Source organism: Gossypium hirsutum, chromosome D02 (assembly GCF_007990345.1).
Source record: "Gossypium hirsutum isolate 1008001.06 chromosome D02, Gossypium_hirsutum_v2.1, whole genome shotgun sequence".
NCBI lineage: Eukaryota > Viridiplantae > Streptophyta > Magnoliopsida > Malvales > Malvaceae > Gossypium > Gossypium hirsutum.
In genome coordinates, this window is record NC_053438.1 from 11,378,504 (window position 1) to 11,392,836 (window position 14,333).

At 32.3% G+C, this 14,333-nt stretch overlaps 2 protein-coding genes across 2 annotated transcripts; both read left to right on the forward strand.

Annotated features, from left to right (window-relative positions):
- Positions 1-6,542: 6,542 nt before the first annotated feature.
- On the forward strand, positions 6,543-9,171 carry LOC107910412 (carboxyvinyl-carboxyphosphonate phosphorylmutase, chloroplastic). The gene is made up of 7 exons (XM_016838240.2): positions 6,543-6,951; positions 7,044-7,117; positions 7,297-7,379; positions 7,618-7,642; positions 7,790-7,809; positions 7,994-8,149; positions 8,523-9,171. Exons 1-7 carry the CDS (start codon positions 6,653-6,655, stop codon positions 8,886-8,888), a joined length of 1,023 nt encoding a protein of 340 aa, XP_016693729.1. The 5' UTR covers positions 6,543-6,652; the 3' UTR covers positions 8,889-9,171.
- Positions 9,172-9,615: 444 nt separating this feature from the next.
- On the forward strand, positions 9,616-10,536 carry LOC107910413 (basic blue protein). Its single transcript, XM_016838242.2, has 2 exons — positions 9,616-10,053; positions 10,154-10,536. The coding sequence occupies exons 1-2, from the start codon at positions 9,873-9,875 to the stop codon at positions 10,351-10,353; spliced, it is 381 nt and encodes a 126-aa protein (XP_016693731.1). The 5' UTR covers positions 9,616-9,872; the 3' UTR covers positions 10,354-10,536.
- Positions 10,537-14,333: the final 3,797 nt, after the last annotated feature.

Genomic DNA, 14,333 nt, shown 5'->3' on the forward strand with positions numbered 1-14,333 from the left:
TGTTATTGTGTCTGCCATTTCAAGTTCTTCTATGCAAATTTTGTGGGATGGTGTTCCATCTAAAAAATTTTGTCCTGCAAGAGGTGCTTGGCAGGGGTGCCCTTTATCTCATTACCTTTTTGTTTTATGTATGGAATGGCTAAGACATAGTATCTACTCTAGTATTAGTTTTGGCTAGTGGTATCCTGTTCATTTATCGAGGATTGGACTGAAACTCTCACATTTGTTCTTAGCAGATGATCTGGTCATTTTTGGACAAGTAGATTTTAAACGGGCCAAGTTTATTAGAGATATTTTGGATAAATTTTGTACTTAATCTGGGTATCAAGTTAATGCTTACATAACTAATTTTTTTCTCTAAAAAGATGAATGAAAGGTTGTAGATAGGTTGTGTGATATCATTGGTTTTCCTAAAGTTTAAAACCTTGGGAAGTATCTGGGAATCCCACTGTTCCATGAAAGAGTTACAACTAGTTCTTTGAGGAAGGTTGTAGACAAGGTCCAAAGCAAATTATAAAGATGGGATGTGAGACAATTATCCTTAGTAGATAGAGTTACTCTAGCCCAATCTGTGCTTTTGTAAATTCCTAATTTTTTCATGCAGTCTTTGAGTGTTCCATAAAATATTTGTGAGGAGATAGAATGTTTGGCGCAATAATTTGTTTGGGGCACGAACGGGGGGAATAAGAAGATTTCCTTAATGAGCTGGTAGACGATGTGCTAACAAAAGCTTTTGGTGAACTCGAATTGCGTTAGTTGAGAGGTAAAAATAATTCTTTCATGTTGAAATTAGGGTTCAATATTGTGGCTGACACTAATTCTCTGTGGGTTTGTATTCTTAAATCAAAATATGGGGTTAAAGAAGGTATTCCCGATTCCTTAGCTCGCAGTAGGGAGTCCTACCTTTGGAAATCTCTTTCTAAGATTGGGCCCTTACTCCAAGATAATATTTTCTGGTCAGTGGGTGACGGTCTTAGAGTTAAATGTTGGAAAGATAACTGGATTCTTGAGATTAGACCCTGATTAATCTAATTCTTGCACATGCAAACCTTGATTTGGATTGTCTACTTAAGGACATGATTACAGAGGAAAGTGTATAGAATTTAGATCGTTTCAGGGTTAGATTGTTAGAATATATCATAAGACGCATCGTGAGTATTCCCCCGCCTCATTCTTCAGCAAGATTTGATAGAATTGCTTGGGCCAGGAGTGGATCTGGGTCATTCTCCATAAAGAGTGCTTATAAAATGCTTACAGAGAGTTCTTGGTATCAAAGAGGGGAAGTTTAGAATTTGGCATGGAAATTTTTAGGACCTTAGAGGGTTAGGATGTTTATTTGGCTAACCTTCAAACAAAGGTTACTAACACAGGTGGAAAGAGTTAGACACAACATTAGGGTTGAGGAGCGTTGTACGATTTGTGGGCTTTGAGCAGAGGATGTATTACAAGCTATCAGGGACTGTTCTGTGCCTAAAGGTGTTTGGTCACAAATTATTCCAATTGACAAGCAGGAACAATTCTTTTTAAAAGCTTTGCATGAATGGCTTCCGTCTAATTTGGGTAATCGTCAAAGTCTTTCTATGAGGGATATTTACTAGCCGTGTTGTTTTGGGTTAGTAGCTTGGCGAATCTGGAAAAACAAAAATATTTTCACTTTTTAGGGATTGTCGTAGAATGTAGATGAAATTATTAAATGTTTGTATAGTTGGTGCAACACCCCTTACCCGTATCCAATACCGGAATAGGGTACAAGGCATTACCAGAACACATTACACTTGTAAACATATTTAACCGAGTTATAAAATTTCATCTAAATTAAAACTTTGAAAATTATTAACATGCTTTTATAACTCTTCATAATATATCCTCGAAATGTTATTATAATTTTAATAATTAGGGCCTACGAGAACCGATACATACTCATGCAATTCAATGCTTCATTTCCATTTCACTCAATTCACGATTTTTCATGCTCACGATTTAGATCATATCACTAGCAATTTCCATTTAATTCACATACAATTCAATCTCATTAAGTTTAACACTAATACGTATTTACCATTTAATTCAACGTTTGTCCATTATACCATTCGTTAACACATTTATGAAATTCTAAATTTTGCAATGAAAATATCATTTTAGCTTAAATAACAACATCATCTTGGTATAAATACACTACCACTTATCCATTTTCTTTAATTCTTTTGGGTCAATTTGTCACTTACCATCCTTAATCAAATTAGGGACCAGTTACGGAAAATTGAGTACTTCACTTTCACTTTGCCATAGTATAACTATGGTCTTACGTATGACCACTTATCACTTGTCCCTGATCAGATAAGTGTAACTAGGCTACCACTTATCACTTTGTCACTTGATCAGATAAGTGTAGCTAAAGCTACCACTTATCACTTTTTCACTTGATCAGATAAGTGTAGCTAAGGTTACCACTTATCACTTTGTCACTTGATCAGATAAGTGTAGCTAAGGCTACCACTTATCACTTTTTCACTTGATCAGATAAGTGTAGCTAAGGCTACCACTTATCACTTTGTCACTTGATCAGATAAGTACTCAAATCTGGTGTTCCGCTCAATTTGATCATTTATTTAGTTTTCGCATTTTTATTTTATTCTCATTTCAACACTAAATATGTTAGCCAAATACACATATAGCATAAGCATTATAAGCATGGATGAGCACAACATTTATTCATGTATCACGCTTATCAACATGTGTTAATTCATAAACCATTCATGATATTTTTTTATGCCAAATCATATATCGAATATACCATACACACATACTATGAAACTTTATTTTCATACATGAGCTTAGACCATGACCAATAATGCACAAATATAAGCATCATTTCTATTTCATCGTTTACCAATTATAATAAAAAAATAACCCATAATTATTTTTCTTCAATTTTTTATAATTTTCCAAAATCAGAACAGGGGAACCCGAAATCATTCTGACATGGTCTCACAAAATTTATTATATCTCATAATTTACAATTCCATTACTTGCACAACTTCTTCTATGAGAAACTAGACTCAATAAGCTTTAATTTCATATTTTATTCACCCTCTAATTCAATTCCCACAATTGTTGGTGATTTTTCAAAGTTATACCACTGCTGCTGTCCAAATCTGTTTTAGTGTAAAATGTTGATTTCATTTTTGCCCCAAATTTTACAGTTCATACAATTCAGTCCTTGATCAATTAACCCCTCAATTAAGTTATATTTTCTCAATTAGTACTTTACCTAGACATTATAAATTATTTCACAACTATTGAAATTCAGAATTTCCACATAAAACTCTAACTTCAAACTCTTTTACTATTAGGTCCCAAACATTCACTTTCTATTCAATTCTTTCAATAAAATCAGCATATGAACAATTTAAAGCTCTAATTCCATCCTAAATCATCATATACTTCCAGCATGTATTCATAGCAACTTTCAACTTCTTTCATAGAATCAAAAACTAATGAATACCATAAGTGGGCCTAGTTGTAAAAGTCACAAAAACACAAAATTTTCAAGAAATAATCAAGAATTGAACTTACCTTCAGTAAAAATAGGAAGAACCAGCTTAAGGAAACCCTTCTATGATGTTTTAGCTGATGAGAATGCAGAAAAATGAAGAGAAATCTAGATAATTCCACTTTGGTCCTAACTTTATTAAGTAAATTTTGCAATATTTCAATTTTGCCCTTAATTCTCCTGACTTTGTTGCTGATTTCATGCCTTTGCCGTCCAGCCCAAATAGACCTTGGGTCTATTTCCCTTTTAAGCCCTCTTCGTTTTATCATTTAAGCTATGTAATCATTTCCCAAAATTTTGCATTTGTTACAATTTAGTCCTTTTTGTTCAATTAATTATCGGAGCTTTAAAATTTCTTAACGAAACTTTAATACTAACTTTTTAACACTCCATAAATATTTATAAAAATATTTATGGCTCTGTTTAAAATCCCCGAGGTCTCGATACCTCATTTTCGATTCTAATTATTTTAATATTTATTTCTAGTGCACTATTCACTATTTCAAAAATTTTCCTAACTTTACATTTAAATTATACTCACTAAATTAATAATATTTTCTACCCATTTGTCAAATTTAGTGATCTCAAATCACCATTCCGACACCTCTGAAAATTCAGGCCATTACATTTTTCCTAGTCAAATTTGTGGTCCCAAAACCACTGTTTCGACTAGACCCAAAATCGGGCTGTTACAGTTGGGCTTTAAAATGCAACTTTATACACAAGAAAAATCATTTCAGAGAGTCGATGACATGCTCAATACCAACCAGGACTGATAATTGGATTCGTTTATATTCGATTGGAGTTGTTAATGTCAGGTCAAGGGATGCTGCTGTTGGGGGTATTCTCAGGGATCAACATGAGAATTTTATTCTTGGATTTAATAGACGGTTGAGACAATGTTATGTTTTTAACATTGAACTATAAGGTATTTTAGATGGCCTGACTTTTCTTCAGAGCAGACGATACGATAGAGTTTTGATTCAGACAAACAACTTGGAGGTTATTTAGGAAATTCAGGAAGCATTTTCAAAGACATCTCATTCAACACTAATCAGACGTATTCAGCAACTTCTGTTGGAAACAAATCTTTGAGAATTTGAACATATTCCTAAAGAAGAGAATGTAGAAGCAGATGGTATCACTAAACAGGCTTTTGACATGAATGAAGGGCTATAGCGGTTTGTAGAGAGTCCGCTGAATATTTCTAGATAATAGTGTTTAATTTATTTATTTTTTTACATAAAAAAATATTTGTTCCCTCCGATTTAGGATTTAAGGATTATAAGTAAAAGTAGGGTTTATATAAAAAAATTAAAAAAATAACATATTCCTTTCATATCTAAATTCATTAAATATTTAAGTTCAATAAACCATTTTTAGTTCACCCGGGTTCAACTTTGGTTCGGTCTCGCATGATCAGTCAAAGTTCGATTTAGCCATTGCCAATTGTCAAACAATTGCAAAGTGAATTTCAACATGTTTCGTTTACTTGAGTTCGATGAGTAGCTAATCGGGTCACTCACCAGTTGGCACAGATAGCCCATATCTATGTTGTCTCGTTTATACATACTATTGCTTCTTCTTGTTTATGTAGTTTTCTTTGAGCAGATGCACATTTTGTATCCAGTGACTTAAGGCATTAGTTATTGGGTGTCTAGGGCTTAAGCTATTGACTAGGTGTTAATTTATATAAAAATTATTATTAAAAACTATAAAAAATTAGAAAAAATAACTTATTAAAATTATTAGAAATTAATTTAAAACTATAATTTTTTATATATTTTTTCATTTCGATTAAAATTTTTCACTAATATAACTTGTGCAAATTGAAAAATGAGAAGAAAAATATAACAAAAAAAAATGTTAATCTTCATTTTATGATAAGTTGTTTGATGTTCCTTTTTTTTACTTAAAAGTATAAAGTTAATAAATTATTTTTATAAATTTTATGATTTTAATTAATTTCTAGTAATTTTTATATATTTTATAATTTTAATTATTTTTTATAATTTTATGCTTTTTATAATTTCAAAATGTAACTACACAAATGGGTGTCCAGATTCAAATGAACTGTGACAATCAGTTGTTTAAATTTATTGTGTAATTGTTTTAAATTTATATATATATTTTTATTTTTTGCTGATATGATATCTGATAACACTAACGGTCAATATTAATCAAAGAATTTATTTAGCCAATTTTGTTAGTTCAATGCTTAATTTGGTATAAAAAAGTTCATAAAGACTTAATTGATCTTTTTTAAAAAATTTCAAGGGCTTATAATACCCTTAATTCATCATTTAACACATACAAAGAATTTAACCCAACTTGACAGAGCTACTTCTAACATCTTTAAAAGAAAAATTAAATTCTGTTATTAGTTTCAATACTTTGCAAAAATCATGAATTTAGTTTTTGTACTTTAATTTGGTAATTTTTAATTTCAATACTTTTTAAATTTTAAAATTTCAATCCTCTCCAAAAAGAAAACTATTAAATTCAATAATAAGTTTTGCTATTTCCAAAATCTAATACGACAAATATATTATCACGTGTGAAATGCCATGTCAACTTACTATTTTCACATATTACTCCCTAAAAATTAGTTAATGGATTAAAAAGAGTCATTTACATCAAGCTAAAAATTTCAAAATTCAAACAATATAGGGACTTGAAATGATCCAATTGAAGAATATGGATTAAATCCACAATTGTATGCATAGTACATGACTAGTAATTGAATTTAACCAAATATTTAAATGGTATTGTTAGGATCAGGACTAAGAGTTCAAAATTTGAAAAGTATAGGGACTAAAATTGACCAATTTGAAAAGTAAAAAAATTAAAATTGATCAAATTAAAATATAAGGACTAAATCCATAACTTTTGCAAAGTGCAGAAACTAATAGTAGAATTTGACCTAAAAATGGCTTTGGGTCCATTATCAGTTATCCAGTTAACCTTATCCAAAACGACAACATGAAAGCAGAAAATCCCCGTCGTTCACGTTGATAATATTGCGCGCAATCAGTCCATAAAAACCGCACATCAAAACCCGACCTAACCCCAAGGCTACTTCCACTTCCAGCTTCGAAAATGTCGACGATGACCACCATCATGCTAATGCCACCCAAAGCCACTTCGCTTCAACACTTCAACTTCAAACCTTCCACATTACGCTCAAGGTCGTCGCCTACCAAGTCTTCCTATCCGACGGTCAGAATGCAGACGCGGTTTCACCGTCTGATTGAGGACCAAGGCATCGTTCTAATGCCTGGCTGCTATGACGCTCTTTCGGCTGCCATTGTTCAGCAGTCTGGTTTCACAGCTGGCTTCATCTCTGGATATGCTCTCTCTGCTTCTCTCCTTGGGAAACCTGACTTCGGCTTGCTCACGTGAGAACTCCGGATCCATCTTTTCTTTTTTTTGGGGCTATAAAACATTAAACAATGTGATAATTTTATTAGGTTTTTGATGTTTTTTAAAGGCCAACGGAGATGGCGGCGACGGCTAGAACGGTTTGTGCGGCGGCTCCGATGATACCCATTATTGCAGATGCTGGTATTTATTTATCCTATTGCATTTCTATTTTACTTTTCTTTATTGGTTTCATAGGTTAAAGCTCAACTCTCCAGGAAATGGAGCTTAACTGGTCGTTAATCATTTCAATACTACATGGTTATGAAATGCATTGATTCAATATTTCAGTAATAACAATGCTATTAGTCTGCTTGTTTCAGATACTGGTGGTGGCAATGCTCTTAATGTTCAAAGGACTGTCAGGGATTTGATTGCAGCTGGTGCTGCTGGTTGCTTTCTTGAGGTACAAAAGATCAGTTCTGCAAGTAAAAGGCTCATCTTTTTATATATATTTCACCATGTCGGATTCTTGTTTCCCTATATGCAAAGTAGAGATGGAAATACGATTTTAGATGAACTTGCTTTTATAGATTATAAGTTTGCTTTATCTTGCTATAAAATTATGTAAAAGCCCATTGGATTTATTTGTTTGTGAAGAACCTGTTGCTTCCTCTTGTTAATTTGGCTTACTTTCCTTCCAGGATCAAGCATGGCCAAAGAAGTGTGGTATGAACTATGAACTTCCACTTCATGTTTTCGAATTAGACCGGGAAAAGATTCTACCAATGATATCATAGTCGTCATTCTTTATGTTTTCATATATTCTCTTGTTACTTAGTGTACTGATTGTTCCTTTGCCTTTGTATTCAACAGGGCATATGTGTGGCAAGCAGGTACTTTTTTCGTATTCCCGTTTATTTCAATTAAGAGTTTCTTGATCGAAATTTCAGGTTCTGTTATTGATTATTGCATCTGGTGGTACTGATTGGATTTTATCATATGGAGAAGAGGTGTTTTTTGTTCATCTCTAATGCCTTTCCCTCCTCCTGTTCCCCCTTACTCAACTTGTCCTTTTAGGTTATACCTGCAGAGGAGCATGCTGCAAAAATTGCATCCGCAAGAGACGCCATTGGAGATTCAGACTTTTTCTTAGTGGCTAGAACTGATGCAGGTGCTACATCAGCAAAAACCGGCCTTTCTGATGCCATCGCGAGAGCTAATCTTTACATGGAGGTACTCCTCTTGCATTGACCTTGAATCATATTTATCTTTCATACAATCTGCTAAAACCGCATTCAATCTAATCTGCTTTATCATTGTCTCCTTTTCCATCTGCCCCTTGTAGTAACCAAATCTTCTAAAACTAGATATAATTTTATCCGTGGGAATCACTACACTCTCCCCCATGTGAAAATTCTCACTTCTGTTGTAAATCCTGCAAGAGTGTGTTATTGATCAAGCATGAAAAGAGGCAATTATCCGTTGGCTACATTTACCTTTTCTTGCATTGTTAAGCAAATTTGAACTTTGTGCAATGATGTGGTATGGCATATAGTTCTCTTCTAGATGATGTTGCTAAACTTTTGATCCTGGGATCAATGTACAGGCAGGAGCAGATGCTTGCTTTGTGGAGGCACCGAGGAACGATGACGAGCTTAAGGAGATTGGACGCCATACAAAAGGTTACAGAGTTTGTAATATGATTGAAGGTGGGGTCACACCCTTGCACACGCCTGAGGAGCTTAGAGCAATGGGGTTTCATTTGATTGTGCATCCACTCACCGCCCTCTATGCTTCAGCTCGTGCATTGGTGGACGTCCTCAGGACCCTGAAAGAAAACGGAACTACCAGAGATCACCTTCACAAGATGGCTACATTCGAAGAATTTAACCAACTAGTCAAGTTGGACTCGTGGTTTGAACTCGAAGCACGCTATTCAAATCAGAAGAGTCCCATGAGAGTAAAATCATAAGGAAGGGAGAAATCTGTAGGATTTTTTTTTTCCTTTTTACCAATAAAAGGGAGGAATTAGTCTTTACCAAGAAAAGGGACAATGCAAGTTTTGGGAACTAGATTTCATCATTCTCTGAAGAACTTGTATGAAAATACATGTGCTTCGTTTAGTATCCGAGCTACCGGCATGTGTTCAACAGTGCTGAAAATAATTATGCATCTTGATCATGATTTGGAGACAAATGTCGCTCCATTATTAGTAAAATTATAGGCTAGCTAATTAAAGCTGGTAATGTTGCTTATATCATTAAGACTTAAAGTGTCTTATTCAGGTACCTTGCCTTTAGTTTCCAGGGCATCATAGGAAAAAGTTCTAAACATGTGTAGTGGCATCTATTTAAATATTTCATTATAGGGAAGTTTTGTGGGATTTTCGATGGTGATCATGTCAGGTAAAATTGAGTTTACAAAGAAGAGAAAAACTGATTTTCAAAGGAAGGAAAGAACTTTATTTTCAAAGAAAGCAAATATTCAATAATCGATTTAGATTCCTAGGTACCATGATTTTCCAATTTTTTTATGTGGATTTAATCAAACAATTACAGTCTCTATTTTCTAATTAGCTTGTTGATTTGAATATACGGACATATGTAATAGCCTTTTCCAACTATCCTTCAGCCCAAACCGTCAACCAACTCCAATCTTTTAATTCACAGGCGGTGATTGCAGTTACTCTTCCATGTGAGTACCATAGTCAAGCACTTTCTATATAAGACCCGTCACTGTCCTTTTGATGACACTCAAGCTAAACAAACAGTAGTTGGTAATGCAGTTGTTGGCTTCGACTAGTTCAATCGGCTTATAATTATTAAAACAAATATTCAACGTCACTGCTCTAAACGGCTTATAAAAGCATGAAACTTTAGCTTTCCCCACCTCAGCCAAACGCAGCCGAAAATAAATCTCCAATTTTTCCAGTTACAGTTTAAGCTTTTTCTCAGAGATGGCGCAGGGAAGTGGCAGTGCAAGTCAAGCTAAGTTCTGGGTTGCATTGCTATTTTGCTTTCTTGTTTTCTGGGAAAATGTCGATGCAGCAACTTATACTGTTGGTGGCTCCAATGGTTGGACCTTTAACATGGCCACTTGGCCTCGAGGGAAGCGTTTCAGGGCCGGTGACACACTCTGTAAGCATATACATATACGATCTAAGATGGGTTTTGAAGTTACATAATTGTGAATCGGGAAACCTGGAATGTTATATGATTGTGTTTTTTTTTTCTGCAGTCTTCAAATACGATGCAACAATCCACAATGTGGTGGCGGTGAACCGGGGAGGTTACAGAAGCTGCATAACGCCGGCGGGAGCAAAAGTGTATAAGTCAGGGAAAGATGAGGTAAAACTAGGGAAAGGAATGAACTACTTCATATGCAACATTGCTGGTCACTGTGAATCTGGTATGAAGATAGCCATAAATGCAGTGTAAATCACCGGCGCCGGCGTACTATCTTTTTCTTAAGGAGTATGAAACTATGGTTTGTTGTTAAATCAGTTATATTGGGCAAATCTGAGCAGATCTAATGTCATATGATTATGGCCTTTGTCTTATTTTTGTGTTCACTTTCAGAGTTCAGTAGAACATGTAAATTTGTCGGTGATGTTTGTTTTACTTATCATTGTCCCTGCAGGGTTGTGTACTTGCATCGGATCCAGTTCGATTTAATTTTTTTGAAGATCTAATCAAATTAGAATATTATTTTCAAAAATATTAAATATATATTAATAATTATATATTTTAGATTAAATTTAAATTTAAATTAAATATTGAATATTATTTTTATTTAAAAAATTCATTTTCTAAAGGAGGCAAGCAGTATTTGTTTAAGTATAATTAAAAAAAATTCCCCACAAGCATGATCTAAATAATGTTAAATGTCTTTTTAAATTATATTTTATTATTTTATTATTAAAAAATATTTATACATTTTTAAATTCAGCAAGTAGAATTATAGTAATGACAAGTGTGGTATAAGATATAATAAAATATTTTAAAAATAAAGATACAAAAATCGAGAAAGGGAATTTTTTTTAATTTATATAAAATATTAATATTTTTATACTTTAAAAATAAATAAAATTATTCTAAAAGCTTGTGAAATTTTTTTATTCCACTGACACTGAGGGCATATAAGATAACAATTTTTTTTAATATAGAAATATCATTATTAATATAATAGATTTCAATATTTCAATTTACTAAATTCAAACTCGTGCAACCAACGAAAATATGTTTGTATTAATGAATTCTAATTAGAATATATATTTTAATTTAATTTTTTTTAAATGTAGAGTTAACAGGCTCTCTCTTTGTCCTCAATAGTTAGGTGCTTCTCACTTAAACTTCAACGAGGTTGAGGAGCTAGTAAACAAAAGAAGCAAAGAAAACCAAAAAAAAGAAAATGTAGAATTAAAAATAAAGTATAATTTATTTTATTTATAATAAATTTATTATAATTGAATATAGCTGCTAACTTGCTATAATTTTTTTTGCTTGATCAAATTAATGCAGGTTTAATTTTTCTTGAATTATGAATTTGAATTTTAATAGGTTAAAATGGTTGAAGTCTAGAATTTTTCGTATATTTGAAATTTAATTTTTCTTTTTATTTTCAAATATCTCAAAGAATTTTGTGTTTCATTCAAAGATAAAACACATTGACTAGCGACGGAGCTTGAAATTTTTTTTTGGGCGGTGGAATAAAATTGTATATTTATACTATAGTAAAAATGCAATTTCATCATTTTAATAGCTTATATCTTTATAATTTTTAAAGGTTAAATTAAAATTTTATCATTTTTGTGGGGGTCAAAGTGCAACTTTATCATTACTAATTTAAAATTTTATAAATTATAAAGGGCCTTAATTAAAATTTTACCTTTTCAAGGGGTATAGCCCCCCTTGGTCTCCACTACGTTTCTTCACTGACATTGACATCGGGCATCACTTCATCAAATAGCTAGTTGAGAATGGCACAATTGAGATATTCAACTAGAAGTCGATTGGTTGATCTATTTATCAAAACATTGAAAGTTGCCAAGTTTAAAAAATTGAGGAACAAAGTGGGAATGTGGCAAATTTAACTCAACATATAAGGCACAACACCAAAACTCATTAATTCAATGTTGTATTGACTCAATTTGACATATGCTACTTTTTTAGTTTCTTAATTTTATTTCTAGTAGGGTGAAAATTGCCAAAATGTTTGTAAGAAAAGATTAAGGTTAGTTTAACTTTTCTAAACCTCTCAAGAACCCTAAAATTATTGCCACAATAACTCAAGAAGCTTTTCTTTCAAGCAAAACTGCTTCTAGAATATCATTCAATGGCTCGTTTGAAGAAAACCAAAACCCCCAACCCCGCAATTTTTGAAAAATCATCTTTGAGATTTCCTTCTCTTAAACCATTAATTTAAAGAAAAAGATCAAGTGAAAAAAGCGAGGGAGCTTCTTCCTCGGTACCTCAAGAAACTTTACAAGTCGATCCTATGCAAGAAGATTGTTTTAACGCATAGGTAGAAGATCGTTTTAAAAGTACCGTTTGGAGTTGACAGTTAGAATCACATCTTCTTTAAGAGTGTGAACTTTACATTTTGGTTCTTAGAATGGCATGTACATAGGTCTAGAGCTATGTGAATGTAAGTAGTAAATTAGTTTGGTAGTACAAACCTATGCCTTGCATACTTATTGGTATTTTGAACTTTGTGATGTTTAATGTAATGACCTGAAAGTCAGTGATGTTGGAAAGTGTGGTTTCGGGACCCCGTTTCCGTAAACTGGACTCATGAAGTTATATTAGAAGCGAATTGAATTTCGGTTAGGTAATTTCGTTGAATTAGTTTTTAATTTAGGTATAGGAAGTAAATTGCATAAGTGATAAAAGTATGAATTGATATTAAATTATAATGTGGAACTTGATTAAGGGACTTATTAATTAAATAAACCATTATCTATGATTATAATGGTGGCCAGTTATGACTTATACTATATGTTAACTATATTATAAAAATTTAGTTAAAATAAAAATAAGATAAAACAAAATGAAAGTAAATAAAAAAGTGGGGAGAAAGAGAAACAAACCTCTCATCTTCATTTTTGTATGCTAAAATTGGGGAGGAAGAAGAAAGCTTTGAAGCTCAAATTGGTTAGTGTAATTTCCAGTTTCTTGTTATTTTTATGTTTTTGGAATCCTCGTAGTTCAATTTAGCTAATCCATGTTATAATTTTTTGTACTGGTAAAGATTTAGGCTGTTACAATTATTGAATATTTAGAGTTTGAGGTGTTATTTTAATATATTTTAAGTTTAGAATTGATAAAGGATTAAATTGTAAAGTCAACTGTTGATTTTGTGCAATAGGGGCCAAATTGCAAAAATGTCAAAATTTTGGGGTAGAAATGAGAAATAGAGAGTTAAATTTGGCTTAGAGTGAAATTGATATAAAAATTTGAGGTTAAATGTGGAAGTTATGTTAGTCCTACTTTTAAGGACAAAATTGAATAAAATGCAAAAGTTGTATATAATAGCAATTGAATATGACATTGTTTGTGTATTGATGAAATGTGTTGCTTGTTTTATTCTGTAGCTAACGTCGACTTGGATTCCTCGAAAAAGAAAAGATAAAGTCGTCAACAAATAGCTCAGAGTTTACAGTTTGTGTTTCTATAATCCAAAATATTTATAAATTGATGCATATTGATTTGCTCATTCATGGTAAGAATATGATGTCAGAATTCTTATTCACTTGAGATGATTTGAATCGAATAATGATTATGAGGATTGAAATGAATATGTTTGATAAAATATATGTATTTTTATTAATTATGAAAATTGAGTATGAATTAGGATAATTATGACTACTATATATGTTGAATAAATGTTTACTTGATTGAAATAATTTTTAAATTGAGACATTGGTTGGTGTTGGATTATGAAATGAAAACCCTATTAATTTTTCAGGCAAAGTCAGATATAGTTGGCATGCCATAGGATAGGAAGAGTTCAGGGATTTCTTCGACTATGAGTCGATAAAGCATTGGGTGCCAATTTGCTTCAGTTTAACCGATGAGACATTAGGTGCCAACCTATTTGATAACACTGAGCACAACTATTTGCTTCGAATTTATCCAATGAGGCACTGGGTGTCAAACTGGTGTGTTGGTTGGATCCATATATCCGTACGAGTCCAAGTTGTGTTAATAAGGATATAAAGAACAAAATGATTTATATGTGATTTTGATATGGAAAAAAGAACAAGAAATGAAATTAGAAATGGAAATGAAAATGAAAATGAAATGTGAATTTTGAATTAAATTGGGAACATTAATATGTTATGTTCCATGAAATCATGAAATTGAATTTTGAGATGAAACCTATCTCACATGAGTTATAGGATTATTCTCTTGCAAAA

Coding starts and splice junctions, on each gene's coding strand:
- LOC107910412 (XM_016838240.2), top strand. CDS start 6,653: ATGTCGACGATGACCACCATCATGCTAATGCCACCCAAAGCCACTTCG. Junction 6,952..7,043: donor CCTGACTTCGGCTTGCTCAC/GTGAGAACTCCG, acceptor TGTTTTTTAAAG/GCCAACGGAGATGGCGGCGA. Junction 8,150..8,522: donor GAGCTAATCTTTACATGGAG/GTACTCCTCTTG, acceptor ATCAATGTACAG/GCAGGAGCAGATGCTTGCTT.
- LOC107910413 (XM_016838242.2), top strand. CDS start 9,873: ATGGCGCAGGGAAGTGGCAGTGCAAGTCAAGCTAAGTTCTGGGTTGCA. Junction 10,054..10,153: donor CAGGGCCGGTGACACACTCT/GTAAGCATATAC, acceptor TTTTTTCTGCAG/TCTTCAAATACGATGCAACA.